This window comes from Neophocaena asiaeorientalis, unplaced genomic scaffold, assembly GCF_003031525.2.
Source record: "Neophocaena asiaeorientalis asiaeorientalis breed wild unplaced genomic scaffold, Neophocaena_asiaeorientalis_V1.1 scaffold357, whole genome shotgun sequence".
Taxonomy (NCBI): Eukaryota; Metazoa; Chordata; class Mammalia; order Artiodactyla; family Phocoenidae; genus Neophocaena; species Neophocaena asiaeorientalis.
Genome location: NW_020173270.1, coordinates 2,602,366 through 2,622,899, shown reverse-complemented (window position 1 = coordinate 2,622,899; position 20,534 = coordinate 2,602,366). Strand labels below are relative to the sequence as shown.

The following is a 20,534-nucleotide window of genomic DNA, read 5'->3' as shown; positions in this document are numbered from 1 at the left end:
TAGTGACTAGGATTCCAGGCTTTCACTGCTGTGGCCCAGGTTCAATCCCTGGTCGGGGGAACTGAGATACCGCAAGCTGAGCGGCCAAAAAAAAAAATTATTAATTATTGAGACCTATTCAAGGTAAGCATTACAGCTGGGCTTAAATCACAAAAGGGCTTAGGCCAAAATGGGTTCTCTTGTGTCAAGAAAGCCATCCCTGGCTCTCTTTGTCCAGGGACCCCCTACCCTATCTGCTTACAAAACAATGCCATGCTACACTTATTCAGCTAGCAAGAACAGGTTCTGAAGAACTGACTAACATTGTCCACTCCCGGCTGGCTAGACCCCTTCCTAGAGCTACTTCATGGAGTCAGGAAAAACTTAGACATTCGTTGACCTCTGTATAGGCAACATTTGCACTTTTCATCAAGAGGGAAAGAATTGATGTCATTTTCAGACTTCTTTGATTCTGAATTTGTAACTCTTATGAACTGGGTCTATGTTAGCTTCCTTCCTCCTTCCTTCCAAGACCTTTGGGCCAACATATCCTTCACTTTAGGTCCCGCATCTCCTATTTTTCATTCTACCAAATGCCCACTGCTGTTATTAGCATTCCTCAATAGGAGACACTATCGCATAAATATAACCCTCCCAACGGCCAGGAGTCCTCAAATCAAGTCAGGCCGTGCACCAGGCCTGTGGGTCACAAAGACATCCTTTCGAAACGGTGAAAATCCGTGAAGAATTACGCCCTCATCTGAACCACACGGGCCTCTTTAAGACAATTCTCCAGCTTTTTCTCCATCAAACTCATCCCTACGTGGGACATCTTTCCTTTCGCAGATTCACCTACTGCTTTACTTCTGACATGTCTCTAAAGGTCTTCTGACTATGCTGTCTTCTGTACAACCACGAATCCTGAGGTCAACTTCTTGGGTTTTTTTTTTTTCTCGCCCTTGTAAAATTCCTCTGCAAATAACCTTCATACCTCCCTCGCTTATAAAAATAATTTTCTTAGCAAAACTTGCCTTGGTAAAGAACACAGAGTTTTGTTACAAAGTTCAGTCTGTGCCTTGTTTATCACAAACTGAAAAAGGGAGGCCAGTGAGTACTATTCGACTACATAACAAGATTTTCAGATTTTTGAAAAAGAAAAAAATAATGATTGAAGAGCACACCACCACCCATAGCCATGCTCCAGAGAAGAAGTGGCCGAAATGATCACCTCTCAAAATGGTCTGTCGCAAATAGTGCTGGGGTGGGGGTGGGGCAGGTGTTAAATAAAGTCCACTGAAGGAATAGAACCTGAGTCTGACCCTGGTTCTGGGTCCAGAGGACAGAGGACCATGCTGAACTGTGCCATGAGAGAGCAGTCAGCAACATTCACACTGGGGGACATGCCCCAGATGGAACGCCCAGTTCTCCAACAGGAAGAAGGGAAAGAAAAGAAAGGGATGGAGGGGGAACCTGTAGACAAGGGTTTTCACCCTCAGCACTAAGACATTTGGCCCTGGATCATTCTAGGTGGTGAGGGCTTTATCTGCATTGTAGGGTTTGAGCGGCATCCCTGGCCTCCACCCACTCGATGCCAGTAGTACCCACCCCCCAAAACTTGCGACATCCAAAAATATCTCTAGACATTGCAAATGTCCCCTGGGGTGGGGGTGGGGGGGCAAAATCACCAAGGGAATCACTGCTGTAGGCCCAAAGAGAGATATCCGTTTTTTTTAATGGTCAAGACTAAACTATATTGTCTAGAGAGTCACACTCGAGTGATAAAACTATACAGAAAGAAAGAAATGACCAGTAGAAAAGACAGGACAGTGACCGTTTTAGGGAGAGAGAGGGGGCTGTGTCTGGGATGGGAACCATGGTAGGGTCTCTGGAGACAGGATTGCTGGCAAAGTACTACAGCTCAACTGGGGGAGGTGAGTTATAAGGTTGTTTGCTTTAAAGAAATTCATTAGGGTGTACATTTGGTTTGTGCAGTTTTCTGAATCTGTGTGTTCTTTGATAATCGAATGTTTATTTATTTATTTAGTTGCACCGGGTCTTAGTTGTAGCACGTGGGATCTTGGTTGCCGAGTGCAGGATCTTTAGTTGCGGCATGCAAACTCTTAATTGTGGCATGCAGGATCTAGTTCCCTGACCAGGGATTGAACCCGGGCCCCCTGCATTGGGAGCATGGACCACCAGGGAAGTCCCTAAAATGATTTTTTTAAAAAATAAAACCAAAAGAAAAAACAAAAAAAGGAAGAAAGGAAAAGAAAGAAACCTTGACTCTATACAAGGACATAGAACATACTTAAACATAGTACTACCAAATGACCCAGAAATTCTGCTCCTAGATATATCCCCCCAAGAGAATTGAAAAGAAGTATTCAAACAAAAGCTTGTACACAAATGTTCGTAGCAGCCCTATTCACAATAGCCAAAAGGTGGAAATAACTCAAATGTCTGTCAGTCGGTAAATGGATAAACAAGACATGGTTTATCCATACAATAGAGTATTACTCAGCAAGAAAAAGGCATAAAGTCCCGGTATATGCTACAATGTGGCAAAAGCTCCAAACCACAGGTAGTGAAAGACACAAGATGTAAAAGGCCACAGGTTGTATGATTCCATTTATATGAAACATGCAGAACAGGTAAATCCACAGAGACAGAAAGAAGATTAACGGTTGCCAGAGGCTGGTGGGAGGGGGAATGGGGGTGACTGCTAAAAGCACAGAGTTTCTTTGTGGGGGTGATGGAAAGTTCTGGAACTAGATAGTGGTGATGACTGCACAGCACGGCTTATGTGCTAAACGTCACTAATACTAAATCTTATGTGTATTTTACTACAGTGAAAAAGATTGTTTTTAAAGAAAAGAAATCTTGAATGTTTCATGTCAAGCCTGCTTTGCATATCTCCTGCTATGATATCCGATTTCTCTGCGCACATGAAAACCTTAACCTTGTCACCACTAATGAGATACCTGTGTCAAGAGTCCTGTTTGCTTGCGGACAAGCGTTGCAAGTAGTCGATAAACAATGCTGGTGCTTCACACACTGGGTGCCAATGTGACTAGGTGCCAGGGTTTGAAACACTGTCCTTATAAGATCTTCCAAAGAAAACAGTTTCTTCCATAGGCGAGCACTTGGAAACACTCCATAGGTACAGCCTGTCCATCAAACCCCCTTCCTAGACTGCAGCCATCATTCAAGACCCGAGACCCTCCTTGATGGGACAAAAAAGAAGCAAAAAAAACTGTATAATATAAAGGTCAAATGATCCTTTACCCAAAACCCTCCAGGCATTTGACAGCTGTGGGTTTTATCGACCAGCTGCCCCTCCAGAGCCAATTTGATAACCATACTTCATCCTGTGCCTCTGTGTCCTGTGACTTGAGTCTGGGTTGGGAGACCTCAATCCACTTTCCTAAACCTGGAATTGGAGGAAAGTGGCCCGATGTACTGCTACTCAGATGGCCCCACCCATGACAGACAACAGGGTCCCAGAGGAAAGCAATTCTTTTTGTTTGTTTGTTTCCCACTCTCGACATTATTTATCTCTAAGTGTAAGCAGACATTTAGCCTGAGCTAGCAAAGACTCTAAGTCCAAGACAAAGAGAGGGGAGAGGGGGAAGGGGAGGTGGGGAGATTGAGTGGAGAGGGGAGATGGAGACAGGGGAGAGGAGATAAAGGATACAATTTTCAAACCCCACCACCCACATCAGTTCTCTTTTACTGGGAAAGGGAATGTTCTATCAGGCACAGATGTGTGGAGAGAGAAGTACTGACCACAAAGAGCATCTGGGCTCCCAGCCTGACAGGAGCTGAGGTCCACAGGACCTCCCTGGGGCATTTCAGGTGTTCAGCCACAAAGAACAGATTTTAATTCTGACAAAGGGTCTGGTGTCACAGTGGGAAATAACTGGTCAATGAATTTCATCAAGTAGGAGGGAGAAAAAGAAAAACTCGTCAGAGCAGTTACCAAGTTACCAGACAGCCACATTTCCATAATTATTTAACCCCACCCTACCTTCTTCCAAAGGATTGGGTCGATTTATTTCTCTAAGTGAAAAGGTAGCTAAATGGGTATCCCTATGTCTCCTCCAGGAAGCCAAGCACTTGCTAGAATTGTAAGTCTGTACCTTCACTAATAGATTGTTGGATAGTACTGTCCCCAAGATGCCAGGTGACTATGAGGCTAACTGGTCTACCATTCTTCAGCGCATCCATGAGCCTACTGAAACACTTTCTGCCTGCCTAGCTTATTTCCTTATAGTTATTTCTTTGACTTTGTCCCAGGCTCAGCAAGGACTTTGGGGTCCCAGCAACATACCTGGCTCAGCACAACTGTCCACTCAATATCAGTGGAAACAACACATCCTGAATATAGCCCCAAATGTAACTTCTGTGATCACTCCATCACACCTGCAGGTAAACTTCTGGCACTCAGAGCACACGAGGGCACAAGCCTCTCTTCACAGCATGAGGCAACCTCCTTACTCTTGCCCACAAGACCACTGTGCTTTTGTCACCACCTTTCCACCCATCTGGAACACCCTTCCCCCTTACCCTCTTTCTAAGCATCATTTACCACCCAAACCAAACCACATCTCTTCAACCACTCCAATCTGAAACAATCTCTCTCTTTCTACAGATGCCCGTGACAACTTACCATCAATCTCGGGGAAGGTAGGGGAGGCTCAGAAACATAGTCTCTAGAGCTCTTGTTCTTTCCTGCTATACAAAATCTGATCATCTCCAAAAATAAAGTTCATTTAAAAACTTCCAGGGACTTCCCTGGTGGCGCAGTGGTTGAGAATCCACCTGCCAATGCAGGGGACACGGGTTCGAGCCCTGGTCCGGGAAGATCCCACGTGCCGCGGAGCAACTAAGCCCGTGTGCCACAACTACTGAGCCCACGTGCCGCAACTACTGAAGCCCGCGTGCCTAGAGCCTGTGCTCCGCAACAAGAGAAGCCACCACAATGAGAAGCCCGCGCACCGCAATGAAGAGTAGCCCCCACTCACCGCAACTAGAGAAAGCCCACGCACAGCAACGAAGACCCAATGCAGCCAAAAATAAATAAATAAATTTTTAAAATATATATTATATGATATTGCTTATATGTGGAATCTAAAAAAATGCTACAAATGAACCTATTTACAAAACAGAAATAGAGCCACAAATGTAGAAAACTTAAGTTTACCAAGGGGTAGGGGTGGGAGGGATAAATTGGGAGATTAGGATTGACATATACACACTACTATATATAAAATAGATAACTAATAAGAACTACTGTGTAGCCCAGGGTACTCCACTCAGTACTCTGTAATGACCTCTATGGGAACAGAATCTAGAAATGAGTGGATATACGTGGATATCGTATCGTATAAGTGAATATATGTATAACTGATTCACTTTGCTATACAGCAAATAGAATAGAATAGAATCTAGAAAAGAGTGGATATCGTATCGTATAAGTGGATATATGTATAACTGATTCACTTTGCTATACAGCAAATAGAATAGAATAGAATCTAGAAAAGAGTGGATATACGTGGATATCGTATCGTATAAGTGGATATATGTATAACCGACTCACTTTGCTGTACAGCAGAAACTAACACAACATGGTAAATCAACTAGACTCCAATAAAAATTAATTTAAAAAAAAGGAAAAGAAAAAGAGGGGATGAGAAGGGCTATAGGAAAAAGCAGCCAGAATGTCGGCAGGGGCAAATTCTAGGGCATCTCCCCATCCCAGCTTTCTTTGTTCTCTGCAGTTCCCCAACTTTTCACAATGAGCTAGGAAAGCACAACAGTTAAGGGCTCAGATTCTGAGCCAGAATACCTGGGTTTGGGGTTCAAATCCCAGCTCTACTACTTACTAGAGATGTGACCCTGGGCAAGTGGCTTAATCTCCTGGGGCCTCCAGGACCTCATCTGTAAGGAGGAATCGCTGGGAGAACTTGCTGCAGTATGGTAAGCAAAGCGCTTAGAACAGTGTCTGGCACAAAACGAGCCTTCACTGTCGAGAAGATTCCGATTACTATAGTACCAAAGGCAAAGTTAAAAAAAAGAAAAATGGAAGAAGGGGAGAACAGTTGTAATCTGAAGCTCAAACCTCTGTCTAAAAGCAAACCCTTCGGGCGTCCCTGGTGGCGCGGTGGTTAAGAATCCGCCTGCCAACGCAGGGTACACGGGTTCGAGCCCTGGTCCGGGAAGATCCCACGTGCCGCGGAGCAACTAAGCCCGTGAGCCACAACTACTGAGCCCGTGTGCCACAACTACTGAAGCCCACATACCTAGAGCCCGTGCTCCGCAACGAGAGAAGCCACCGCAATGAGAAACCCGCGCACCACAATGAAGAGTAGCCCCCGCTCACCACAACTAGAGAAAGCCCCGCACAGCAACGAAGACCCAACGCAGCCAAAAATAAATAATAAATAAAATTAATTTTAAAAATAAATAGATAAATAAAAGCAAACCCTTCAAGAGAGAATGTACATGCACTTAAATAGGTAGTGTTTAATATAAATAGAGCACCTCAGCTTTCAGAGACTCTGAAACATGGATGGAAACTCAAACTCAGGAAGGAGAGACTCACCTCTCTTTGCCTCCTGCTCCTGCCGTATGTGGCATCAACGCCCAGTTTCCTGGCACCCATCGTGCCCCAGACTCACCCACCCCTCTAACTGGCAGCGAGCAGCTGGGGTGGCCTCCCAGGAAAAAAAAAAAAAATGCCAGTGGGTTTTCCTGGGGCAGCTGGTCAAGCAAGTCCTGTGGTTTCTGTTCCCCGCCCCCCCACTGAAAGCCCAGAGCTTGGGGTCCCCAGAGCCTCAGAAGCTGAGGCACCAGGTAAGCACAGTGATCTTCCCTCTGGGGCCACAGGTCCGAGCACCCAGCTCTCATCAGCAGGTCACACGGTGGGCTTTCCTCTGCCTGCCCCAAGACCAAAGTCAGAAATGGAGCCAAGCTTTGGCAGACACTTACCCAGTGGCTGGTCTGCCCAGAAAGGGTAGTGGACTCATGGCGTCCAGGAGAAGCTTCCAGAAAATTCACAAAGTGTCAAGGGCTGGGATAAGTGTACCCCGTGCATCATTTCATTTAGCCCCCAAAACTGCAACCCTGACAAGCAGGTGCCATAATTATCCTCACTCTTCAGGTGGGGAAACAATGGTTTGGTCCAGCTCATGAGCCATGACCGGCAAAACAGGACTCCAAACAATTCTCGTAACCACTTGGAAACGGGTCCAGTGAGGCTGACCTTCGGGTCTTTATGACACACCTATGTGGGGGGAGGGGAGATATTTTCTGAAGACTAGTTTAGGGCTCCATCCCATGCTTTCACCCACAGATCCCCCTCTTGTAACTCTTCCTACAAGTGCATTCAGTCACATATTCAATGTCTATATTTGCCATCAGAAGGTCCTCTCCAAGGATGCAGGGGCTTGTCCCTACTGTGGCCCTGAGGACCCCAATACCTGGCACATAGTAGGTTCACAATAAACACATTTTGTGACCCAGCTCACAAAGACTCCATCTCCACTCTGCCCATCCAAGGCTCCTTGCATTTGGCCTCCGTTGGCATCTCCACCCCAAATATGTAGACAGAGTGATGGAGAAGAAGCATCTCAAGACATACACCACGGTGACTTTCCTTTTAAATACTTTCACCACTGAGAACCTTCTTTTTCTCTCTCTGCCAAAAGCAGCATTGTTTTGGGATCAGGTGGAAAAAGGGACATATTAGAGAATGTTTAAACTGGGTTCAGAGGACAACCCAACACCTTCATCCCAAATGCTGACCAGACCTTAGATGTTTCCAGAACCTGGCAATCATGCAAGAAAATGGCTCAAGGAGGTGTTGGAGAGGATTCTAGGCGAATTGAGGACTTGCCAGATAGTTTTCACAGGTCTGTGTCTGTTTCCTAAGACAGGGAGGTATCTTCTAAAGGCTCATTTTGGTCCGTTTAGATTTCAAAAATCCCATGAAATGGTGTGTAAGCCACAGCAACAAAGAAACATAAGCATTTAAAGAAACATAAACATTTAAAGAAACATAAGCATTTTAAAAGCCAGAAATGTATACCCAGGTTCATAGCAGCATTATTCACGATAACCAAAAGGGGGAAACAACCCAAGTGTCCGTTGATAGAAGAATGGATAAACAAAATGTGGTCCATCCATACAATGGCATATTATCCAGCCCTAAAAAGGAAGGAAATTCTGACACCTGCTACAACATGGATGAACCATGAGAACATTATATTCAGTGAAATAAGCCAGACACAAAAGGACAAATACTACATGATTCCACTTATACGAGGTCCCTAGAGAAGTCAAATCCATAGAGACAGGAAGTAGATGGTGGGGGCCAGGGGCTGGGGGAGGAGATGGGGAGTCAGTGTTTCATGAGGACAGAGTTTCAGTTTGGGAAGATGAGAAAGTTCTGGAGATGATGGTTGCACGACAGTATGAATGTACTTAATACCACTGAGCTGTGTATTTCAAATGGTTAAGATGGTAAACGTTATGTTATGTGTATTTTACTACAATTAAAGAAATTGAAAGGGAAAAAAGCCTGAGCTGAGTTATACTTGATAGACAAGAGTGTAGGTTCAAAAAACAATCATTTCTTGACATCTGTGACCAGGACAGGACAATGCTTCCCCTAGAGGACACCACCACTGATTACAAACCAGGAGCAAACATCGATGCCAGATGCCAGGAACAGGTATCTGGCAGGTCTCCGCCACAGCCATACGTGCAGAACCACACCCTCTTCAGTGATGAAACCCCCAGTGCTGGCAAAACAAGTCCTGCTCTCAAAAGCACAAGATTAAAAACTTTTTAAATAAAAAAACCTGCTCAAAACATCAGGGACATTTTTGCAGACAATACCATCCTGGATATTTTGACTAAAATGAGTACAGAAATAAATCCACAGAGGAATGTCTTAAATTATATCTCAAGATATGTAAGCCTGGAGCATTTCAAACAAGAACCTGAATTTGGAAAACGGAGCATTGAGATAAAAGACTATTCACTGTTTTCCCTGGTACCCCAGCTAGAAGTAGCTCACCCGTCTTTAAACAGAGGGGGCACCCACACACACAACACCCCACACACACACACACACACACACACACACACACACACACTATTTTTGTGTCTCAGATGCGGTGCAAACCCCAGCCATCTTTTGTTAGCTGTGTGGCTTTAGGCAAGTTAAGTAACCTCTCTGGTCTCTAAAACAAAGATAACGGGTCTCCCCTTGCAGCTGTGTGTCCTTGTAACATGGTAGGTCCTACACAGCCTCTCCTCCCCTCACCATCAGAGAACACCACTCCCTCACCTCCAAATTCATCTGAATGGTCTCTCCCACCCAACTTATTCACCCACACCCCAACCCCCACCCCCACCTCGAAGTCTCCCTGTTCTATGAAATTCCAAACCCACGGGTGGTCCTCCACTTCAGCCAAGACTCTGCCCCAGCTTTGATCCTTCTTCTTGGTCATAGCTTGGCTTCTCTGCGTCCCTGACCTACCGACGTTCTCAAGATTTTTCCACAATATAATAATCATCGTTCCCTCCTATACCTACAAACCACCAGATTCTCTTTTCCTTCACCAACCGCCCTCTCAAAAGAGAGGTCTCCACTCTCTCACCTCCTGTTTCCTCCCTTCCAGCATTCACAGAATGGAAGGACTCCCTGGGGCTCGAAGGAGTCCTCCCTGCTGAGTCTATAGATTCTACTCAGGACTCACCCTGTGTGGCTTCCCCATAGCTTTGGGCTCAGGTGAGAAGACCTTCCTTTCTCCCTTCCCTTATCTTTTGTGATACAACCCTTAAGCCCCCCCCCCACCACTTTCTCCATCTCACATTTGCTAAGTCTTCCCAGGGAATTTCACAACGTGTGAAAAGAGTCAATAAAACAAGTAACGAGTGTGTGTGTGGAACTAGACTTCCTGGATATCAAAACATTATAAAACTATACGTATTAGAAAAGTAACAGCCACGGTGCAAGGAAGGGCAGACATATTTATGGATACCCAGAAACAGACCCCAAATCGATGACGAACAGGTAAATTTCTGCAATACCTGGGGCTGAGACCCCAACTAGTTATTTTGGGGGAAATGTATACCCTTTTGAATCATGCACACAAAAAGGTCCCAAATGCCCAGGACAAAAATTTTTTTAATGATAATAATTAAAGTTAAGATAGAAAATTTGGAGGAAAAAAACATTCGTTTTATGGATAGAAAGGGACTTTCTAAGCATAAAATAATGAGAGGCATGCAAAAACCCAGCTCTGAACTCCATAAACATTTTAAGCTTCTCTGGCAACTGACAGCCAGAGTATATTCGTCAAAAACACCTGAACAGAAACACCTGAAAACATAACTGGTAAAGAGTTAACAGTCTTCGCTATGAAAACAATATGCAGATTAATACTTCAAAAACCACTAAGGTACTAAAAGATAAATGGACAAAGGATATGAACAGGAAGAGAAAACCCAAATGATAAATAAACATGTTTTAAAAGGTTCAACCCTGATAGCAATCAAAGAAATGCAAATAGAAACAATGACAACACACCAGCTCCTCCTTCCAGTAAATTATGAAAGATTTTTCAAACAACACTCAAAGCTAGCCAAGGTGTTCCCTCTCAGCCAATGCTAGGAGGAGTGCCCATTGGTACGTTTCCAGAAAGCCATTTGGCAATCGGTATCAAGAAACTTTGACCCAGAAATTTCACTTCTGGAAGAGCAAAACCCGAAGGAAAAAAAAAAAAATGTTCGATAAAGCTTCGACACCAAAACGTTCATCCCTCTTTGTGGAAGCTAGAAATAATCTAAATGCCCAACGACAGAGAAAGTTAACTAAATTCAGATACAGCAGAGCCACTAGCAGGAAGTATCCCCCCAAAACTGTGAAATAACGGTGTTTTGCTTTTATCCTTTACACAGTTCTTTTTCCAAATGTCTACCCCAAGCAGTCATACTTCTAGAATCAGATAAGAGACACATTTGTTTTTGTTTTGTTTTGCTTTTGACAGTAAAGCCCATTCTCATCTGGTCTCTCAAGCAAGAGGAACATTCAACCATCTAGCTCAGGAGTTGGCAAAATCCGGCCCAACACTTGGTTTTGTAAATAAAGTTTTATTGAAACACAGCCACGCCCACTTGTTTATTGCGCCTCCTTGCAGGGTGGCTGCTTTCCCGCTCCAATGGCAGGGCTGAGTAGCTGCAACAGAGACCATACAGACAGCAAAGTTTAAAGTATTTAACATCTGAGTCTTTGCAAAAACGGTTTGCCACCACCTGAGCTAGTGAATGTCTCCAGCTGCTTTCTAATGAACAAGCCACGAGAAATGGCTTAGAACCCCCAAAACCTCAACGTACCTTTCTGGCAGTGGCTGTGCGTCCAACACCGCTCCACAAATTGCCCGTTGATGACGGTGGCAGGGCAGTTGGTCTTGCCCTTCGCAGCGCCTGGACAAATGTCCCCACACTCCTCATTGTCGTCTTTGTTCAGCACGATGTAATTATCCTCCACGGAATCCAGGATGCGAGACCAGTCGATCGTGGCCAGGTAGCAGAGTTCATTGTTCTTCTCGATGCGAACGGAGCCCCGGGTAATGTTCATCAAGTTGTAGAGGCCAAGCTCCTTCAGGTGAACCATCTCGAAGATGACCAGCGCGTAGTTAAAGAAGAGGCGGGAGCCCCGGATGACCGTGAGGTTGGGGAACAGGTCCTTCAGGCTCTCCAGCCCGTAGACCCGGAAGAGCAGCAAGTAATCAGTGATCATGATGAGCTTGGGGAAACTGAGGTCTCGGAAGTCCTCAGGTCTCGTTTTGAACATCAACAAGATCTGCAAATGTCCTTCGATGACCGAGCAGTTGGCCAGCTCGTGCAGCCGGGTGAGGTTATTCCGGATATCCATGCCGGGGCACACTAGAAGGGCAAACAAGCAGAGAGCAAGACAGGTGAACAAACACCCCACGGATGGTTTATAAGAATTAGTGGGAGGGCCAGCCACATGGGCATGTGACCTGGGTCCCACACCCGCTCGGAAGGGCCCTGCCCTTGGCTTAATGCTCTTCCGTCTTGAAATCCTTAATTATTTTTGAGTGAGGGGTCCCAAGGTTTCGTTCTGAACTGCACCCTGTAAATTCTACAGCCAGCCCAGTTCAGTGGCTTTCTCTGTAAGGTGTCTGTGCCTAAGTAATTACTCCTGAAAGGCAAATCCCCATCATAATCATTCCTTTGGCAGTACCCATTAGAAGCCTTAAAAGCATCGCATCAAATATGATGCAACGAAGACATTGGGATTACAGGGGATTGAGTAATGCAGCAGGTGTGGAAGGGGAAAGGGGAGCCGTCCCCAGTGAGTTGGTGTGGAAGATCTTCAGGAAATGGATTTATGGGGATAAAGGTGCCCACATCAGAAATGGGGCAAGGAGGGCCTCCCTGGTCGGGTACAAAAAAAAAAAAAAAAAAAAACAGAAATGGGGCAAGGAGAGCTGACTTTGTTTTGTCAATTCTCCCACTTTCCTAACACTCCTTCCCAACCCGCCCTCCTGGCAGGCAGCCAAGGTCTAATTACCTTTTACCTGGGTGTGGCAAGGGCTTCCCAGAGACTCTGATCTCCCCTGCACAAACACCCTGCACACCCATTCTCCTGCACGTGGTCCCTCCCTTGCTCTGACACCCTCTATGTCTCCCCATGACCCTGCACTTTCCTCTCGCGGCCCTCAAGGTTCTGCCCCACCACCCCCTGCACCATGTGAAACAGGCCTGCCCGCTACTCTCCAATTCCAAGGGGGCCTTCCCAAGTCTTCCCTATAACATGACCTATGAAGAGGAATAAGTGAAATAATGCAGGCACCCAAGCAGTGGCTGGCACACAGTACGTGCTCAATTAATGTCAGCTATTTTGTTGTTGTTTATTTCTCCCAAACATATCACGGTGTCACCTCTAGGCTCCGTGCCTTCATTCCCCTAGACCAGGGTGGGAAAATATTTTCTATAAGGGCTCAGAGAGTGAATATGTTCAGCTTTGCAGTCAGTCTCTGTGTAGACTACTCCACTCCGCCATTACAGCTCAAAAGCAGCCAGAGACAGTGAGTGGATATGGCTGTGTTCCAATAAAACTTTATTATAAAAGCAGGCTGTGGGTTGGTGTTTCCCCCTGGGGTGGTAGTTTGGTGACCCTTGCCTTAGTCCAACAAAGTCCAACAGAACTTCTGCAATGATAGAGATGTTCTATATATGCACTGGCCACTATGGAAGCCACCAGCCATTTGTGGCTGTCTAGCATTTGAAATGCGACTGATATAAGACTGAGGAACTGAATATTTGATTTTACTTTAGATAGTGTAAACAGAAATAGACACATGTAGCTAACGGCTACTGGACTAAACAGGGTAGCCCTAGCCCCTTTGACTGTCAAAGTCCTTTATACCTTAGCTCCCTATTTTGAAATCCAGCTCATCATCCTTCAAGATCCAGTTCAAATGTCACCTCCTCCAGGAAGCCTTCTCTGATTTCCTTTCCTCCATATACTTATTTGGATCTTTCCCTCCTCCTGTGTTCCGTATATTGGAGTTAACATTCAGTAGAACTGAATTCTTTAGACAGCCTCTCCTTGCCAAAACGCAAACACACACACATACACTCACTCACTCAGAAATCGGGAGGCAGCTTCAAGGGGACCAGGACGGCAGTTCCAGCCCCACGCACTCATGCCACCCAAGGCTGAGCTTCAGTCACATTAAACAGCATCTACATACAGAGGTCTGGACAGGTACCACGCCACTGACACCTCCCAACAAGCTTCAGTCACATCAACAGCATCTACATACAGAGGTCTGGACAGGTACCACGCCACTGACACCTCCCAACAAGCTTCATCCGCACCCCACAGAAGGGAAAACTGGATCTCTAGGAGGCAAAGCCAATCAGCCAAGGACATACGACCCACCAGTAACATTCAGGGTTGCCAGATTTAGCAAATAAAAAAGCAGGACGCCCAGTTAACCATGAATTTCAGATGAGCAGCAAGTACATGTTAGGATAAGTATATCCCATGCGATGTTTGAGACATACTTACCCTTAAAAATTACTCATTGTTTATGTTAAATTCAAATTTAACTTGGTGTCCTGTATTATATCTGGCAGTATACAGCTTAGACTCAGCCACAGGTCTGGGCTTCTCAAGCCTGAGCCTCACACTCTATGTTTTACACACACACGCACACGAAATTGTGAAATTGATACAGGTACAAAGAACACCAGCCCACCATCCTCCCCAAGCTGTGTCAGAACCAAAATCAGATATGAATATGTATTCAAAGATTAACCAGCTGTTGGACATCCAGGAAATATAAATCCAAACCACAATGATACGACTTCACTCCTACCAGGATGGCTAAAATTAAAAAGACAGACAATAACAAGTGTTGACGAGGATGTGGAGAGATCAGAACCCTCCTACATTACTGGTGGGAATGGAAAATGGTACAGCTGCTGTTGTGGAAAATAGACTAGCAGTCCCTCAAAAGGTTAAGCAAAGAGTTACCATATAACCCAGCAACTTCACTCCCAGGTAGATACCCAAGAGAAATGTAGAAATGTGTGTACAAATGCCCAGAGCATCATTATTCATTATAGCCAAAAAGTGGAAACAAGCCAAATGTCCATGAACTGACAAATGAATAAACAAAATGTGGCATGTCCATACAAAGGAAGATAATTCAGCAATAACAGGGGAGAAGCACTGACACCTGCTACAACAGGGATGAACCTTGAAAACATCAGGCTCGGTAAAAGAAGCCAGTCACAAAAGACCACCTGTGGCATGATTCCATTTACGTGAAATGTCCAGAATAGGCAAATCCCGAGAAAGTAGATTAGTGGTTTCAAGGGGCTTTGAGAGGGGAAAATGAGGAGTGACAGCTGAGGAGTATGTGATTTCTCCGGGGGGTGATGAAAATGTTCTAAAATTGATTGCAGTGATGGTTGCCCAGTTCTGTGAATGTACTAAGAACCACTAAATTTAAACTTTAAATGGGTGAATTGTATGGTATTGAATTAGATCTCAATAAAGTTGTTATTAAAAAATTAAACAACTATAACCGTAGTGGACCACAAAGAACTGCTTTTTTTTTTTTAAATCTCCAATGACTCTAACTCAACTCATTAAAGCTGTATGTGTCCCTATTGGTCTAAGACAATAGAGCAATTGACTGCGTGAACAGAAAATACCCAGAGGATGTTAGAGATGGTGCCAGCAATAGATGTCAGACCTTGTACTGGCTTTTAATACCTCTGGGTGGGAACTGAAAGATGCTTCAGGTCCTCAGTAAGTGACACCTGGTTAATCACCACTCTACACACAGGAAGGGAAGGACCCTGAGGACCGGGGGAGGATGGGGGGGTCCTGGTGACAGCTAATAACAATTACCATGTAAAGCACTTGGCCATGTTCTGGCAGGCACATTCTCTTGATGAATTCTCAGAATAATCCCAGAGGAGGTGGATAAACGAAATGTGGTCCATGCCCATTTTTGTGATGAGCAAATCGAACTCACACAGGCTGAGTTTTAAGGGGTAATGCTAGGATTTCAACCCAGCAATTAAATGCAAAGTTTATGCTTGAACTATGTTACAGTTTCTCCATCTTTGTCCTTTAAAAACATACCAAATTAAGAAGCAGGTGAATCCGACTTAAATAAGGAAACAATGAAATAATGTTCATGCAGTGACAACCTGGAGGAAGCTTGTTAAAGACAGTTTCTTTCGTTCACTCCTTCAGCAGCTATCTGCTGAGGACCTGTTTCTGCTGTTCCAGGGACTGGAAGTGCTTCAAGGAATAGGACAAGAGGGATAGGACGATAGGATAGGGAGATACATGTATACATATAGCTGATTCACTTTGTTATACAGCAGAAACTAACACAACATTGTAAAGCAATCATACTCCAATAAAGATGTTTAAAAAAATAAATAAAAGGAATAAGACTAGAGTCTGCCCTGGATCTCACAGACTACTAGTTGCTATTAACTACCCAAGTCAACTGAAAGTATAACTGAGGAGGAGATCTCAGTTATTCAAGGACAGCTTCAGGAGCTAGAAGAGATCATGAAAATGAGCTATTTGACTAAGTCCAGGACAATCAAGGAGGGCTTCCCGGAGGAGGTAACACCAGAACTAAAAGCTACACAAGCAGTGCAATAAGTTCTGCCTACTTCACTGGAAGGTCAAGAGCTGTAGCCTGTCGCTGTAGGTCACAAGGGTGTATAGGGCCTAGAGCAGCCTTAATCCAATAGAAATATGAGGCGAGCCACACAGAATTTAAAATTTTCTCTATAAAGGTAAAAAAGAAACAGTGAAATTAAATATTCTTAATTTAACCCAATGTATCCCAAAACTTCACTTCAGCATGTAAGCAATACAAAAAAAAAATCTATGGGATTTTTTTCACACTATGCCTCCCCAGCGCCACATGTTTTATACACTTGCACCAGGTCTCAATTCAGATGCTACATTTTTATCAGAAATACTCAATCTCTATACGCAGATTTCACAAAATGAATCACTGAAAAGGTAGGTTCTTTGTATCCCCAAGTTGTTCCAAGCAAAAGAGTCGTTCAATAACAGAATCAAGCATTGATTTTTTTTGACATTTCAATCAACTAATGTTAAATGAGACTTTACATTCACATTTTTTACATTTAAATGAATTAAAGTTAAATAAAAGTAAAAATTTAGCTGCCCTGGCCACAATTTCAAGAGCACCATGTAGATAGTGGCCGCCATATTGGATGGCACAGCTATAGACCATTTCCATCAAAGCAGACCATTCTGTTGGACAGCGCTGGTCTAGAAGTTCCCCCTCGGCCAGAAGAATCTAAAAATTTTCCAGAAGGAGAGAAGACTGACATGAGAGCCATCTTGGAAAGTGTCCCCTCTCCCCTGGTTTTCTCTCTATCATGAAAACAGCAAAGAGGTACTAAGGATCTGGGAGAGAGGTATCTAGAAGGTTCTGAAACTCCTTTACAATGCTAAGAGTTATACTTTCTGCTTTCAAGCCTGAATGTACTCATTCCTTAGTCTCGACATTCTTCAAACGCTCCCTGGTGACGTATCTGGGGCCACACGTTCCTCCCTGCATTACTTCCAGTCTTAACAGGGTTTCTTCCAAAATTCAGGCATGCTAGCCAACAAGCCTTGGGTTCAGGGGTCTGGCCAACACCCACACCAGTTTCAGGGCATGCCAGAAACCCAACAGATCTGGCTTCCCACTCCAGCATGGGCACCTGTCAGCTGTATAATCCTGAGCCATAAACTCAATTTCCGTGTGCCTCAGTTTCCTCACCTGTAAATGATGACGATCGCATGATGAAAGGTATGAAGAACAGATGAGAACTGGGGTCTGGCCACGTGTGTATATTAGTTCTCCACTCTAAGATACATGGAACCAATTCCCAGATTTATTCCCTTCATAAATTAGAACTTGGGCACACCGAGGTACCAGATACCCTTAAGATTCTCCACCTGCCTGAAAGCCTGGCTCTTTAAAATTTACTTCAGCCAAGAAATCCCCTGGTGGTTCAGTGGTTAAGACTCTGCGCTCCCAATGCAGGGGGCACGGGTTCGATCCTTGGTCGGGGAACTAAGATCCCACATGCCATGGGTTACAGCCAAAACCAAAAAATAAAAATTGACTTCAGCCAGAGTGTGTGAGATGGATTCTGTTGCAAATTGCTGGAAACGGAAGGGCAGTAAATATCCCGAGGGTGCAGGCAACAGGCAAACTGTCGCCCAGACAGATTTTCTAGAAGAGGAAAGAAATTGAGGCTCAGAGAGGAACATGTCCTCCTCAAGGTCACAAAGCAAGGAGGAGACAGACCTGGGATTTAAACCCAGTATATGAGTCTACTGGGGCCACCCTAACAAAGGACCACAGACCAGGTGGCTTGAACAAGATAGATTTATTTTCTCCCAATTCTGGAGGCTAGAAGTCTAAGAACAAGGTGTCAGCAGGATTGATTCCTTCTAAGGCCTCTCTCCTTGGCTTGTAGATGGCCGTCTTCTCCTTGTGTCCTCACACGGTCGTCCCTCTGTGTGTGTCTGTGTCCTAATCTCCTCTTATAAGGACATCAGTCTTATTAGAGGCCACCCTAATTATCTCATTTTTACCTTGATTACCTCTTTAAAGACCCTATCTCCAAAGATGGTCACATTCTGAGGTGTTAGGGTTAGGACTTCAACACTTTAATTTGGCAGGGGGCGGTGGGGGGGGGACACAATTCAGTCCATCACATAGGTCCCCAGGGCACCAGCGCCTGTGCCCTTAGCCATCACACAGGGTTCCTCAAAGTTGTTCTGTGGACCGACAGCATCAGAATCACCTGGGGCGGCAGGTGTATGTTAAAATGCAGATCCCTAGGCCCAGCTCTAGACCAAATGAATCAATATCTCTGGGAGCCAGGCCCAAGAATCTGCATTTTAAAGAAGGTCCCCGAGGATATGATAGGGCCTCAAGTAGGACAGACGTACTGTCTACCCAACCTGGGCCACCTCTCCAGCAGGGGCTCTTTCCAGCTCCCATTCTTCTGCCCCACCCATTCCTCTGAGCACTTTGCCCCAGGATCAATGCCATCAGATGCCTTCTTTGGGGCTGTTGATTGTTGCTAGAGGGAACCGCATAAGCACGGTGGACTGGCCCCCACGAATTTCAAAGAAAGCTAGACCCACACCCATTTATTCTACCTGAGTTCCTAGATGCTGTGTTTCAGAGCCACTTCTGACCTCAGTTCTTGTCTCGGTCAGCTTGGGCTCCAATAACCAGATGCCATAGACTGGTGGGGTTAAACAGCAGGCATTTATTTCTCACAGCTCTGAGGCTGGAAGTCCAAGATCAAGGTAGCTAGCATGGTCAATTTCTGTTGAGAGCTCTCTTCCTGGCTTGCAGACGGCCGACTTCTCACTGTGTCCTCACATGGTCTCCCCTTGGTGCATGCGTGCAGAAAGGGAGAGATCTTTCTCTGTCTCCTTCTTCTTATAAGGTCACCAGTCCTATCTGTTTAGGGCCGTCCTCTTATGAGCTCGTTTAACCTTAATTACCTTCTAAAAGCTCTCTCTCCAAATACAGTCACGTTGGGGGTTAAGGTTGCAACCCATGAATGGGGAGGAGGGAGGTGGCCATTCAGACCATAGCAGTTCTTTTTCAGCCAGACCTTTTGCTCCTAACTTCAAGCCATCCTGTCCTCTCCAGGACCTGCCCGCTCTGGGCTAGACTTTGCTTCCTGCTTTGGACAAACATGTATCAATTCCTTCTGCAACCCATACTTACGAGTATGGTTTCATTTCCCATGCAGTCAGTGTTTCACTAGAATGCACCTCCAATGTGCAGACCAATGTCTATGGGGACCCAGACAGATATACCCAGTCTGTACTGAAAGGGAAGGAGAATGGGGTGGGTGATGAAGCCAGAGAGGGGAGGAAGGAGGCCTCTGAGCCAGTTCCATAAGGAGGAAGCAGGCATCCATGGGTGAAAAGGGGGAAGAAGCGTGCTTGGGGCACAGGAAGCAAATGCAAGCACATGGAAGAAGAGGGAGCCCCAAGGAACTGCAGTCACGAGCCTGGCAAAGAGAGATTGCACACCACACAGCTGAGGCTAGGGCTCCACTGCCAGGGGAATGGACTGAGCTGGCAGCTATAGAAGGACCAAAGCAGGAAGTAGAAAAATCTCTCTGGCAGCAGGGAAGAGAAGGTACTGGACGAGGCACTCTGGAACCACATCTATGGCATGGCCTAGGGGGCCTATTCTGGGGGTGGGTACCAGGGATTAGCATCAATGGGACTTGGTCCCCAGGGAGGTGGAAGAGAGGGGGAAGAAGTGAGGGTCCTCTCTTAGCGAACCTGGAGAGGACCAGATAGGACAAGTTTAGGGTGGCAAGGACAACAGGCTCCGTTTGGGGCATGTTGAGTCTGTAGGGGCTTTGGGATGCTCCCAGATGTGGGTCCAGTGGGCACTGGGAAGATGTGGACCTGGAGCTTGGGAAAAGGGGCGGATGCTGGCAGAAGGGATGAGAGTAGGTGATAAAACCAGGAGGAGAAAAGGATGGAAGGGGGGCGTGCCTCTGGCGAGCACAATATTTAAGGCCAGGGAACCAGAGAGGGGACCAAAGACCCACAGTCATCCTGACACCAACACCTTCTACAAGCCTGTCTGAAAGCTCTGGAACATCTAGACTAATTCCTCCAGTCAGTTCCACAGTTCTGTTATCCCAAGGACATCACACATCAAACCACAAGATGATAAGGGGCTTCCATGACATTTCAGGAGTCCTACCTCCTCGTGTATACAAGTAAGGATGGATACTGCCCACGGAAGACACCAGAAAGAAAACCTAGAGAAGTCTTGCAAGAACAAAAAAGTAGCAGATGTCTTCGATACAATGTAACTGGATATAATTAGGAAGGAACAGCTCAGTGAAAATTCACCCCTTTTCTGATCTTCTGTAAGGAAACAGGATACATC

The 20,534-nt window shown here is 45.4% G+C and overlaps 1 protein-coding gene across 4 annotated transcripts in view; it reads right to left on the bottom strand.

Annotated features, from left to right (window-relative positions):
- The window catches only part of INSR (insulin receptor), a 125,859-nt gene that overhangs the window by 96,424 nt on the left and 8,901 nt on the right, over positions 1–20,534 (bottom strand). For all 4 annotated transcript variants that reach the window (XM_024745869.1, XM_024745870.1, XM_024745871.1 and 1 more), the window contains exon 2: positions 11,386–11,937. In XM_024745869.1, coding sequence (XP_024601637.1) covers positions 11,386–11,937 — 552 coding nt within the window. The remainder of the gene's footprint in view (positions 1–11,385; positions 11,938–20,534) is intronic.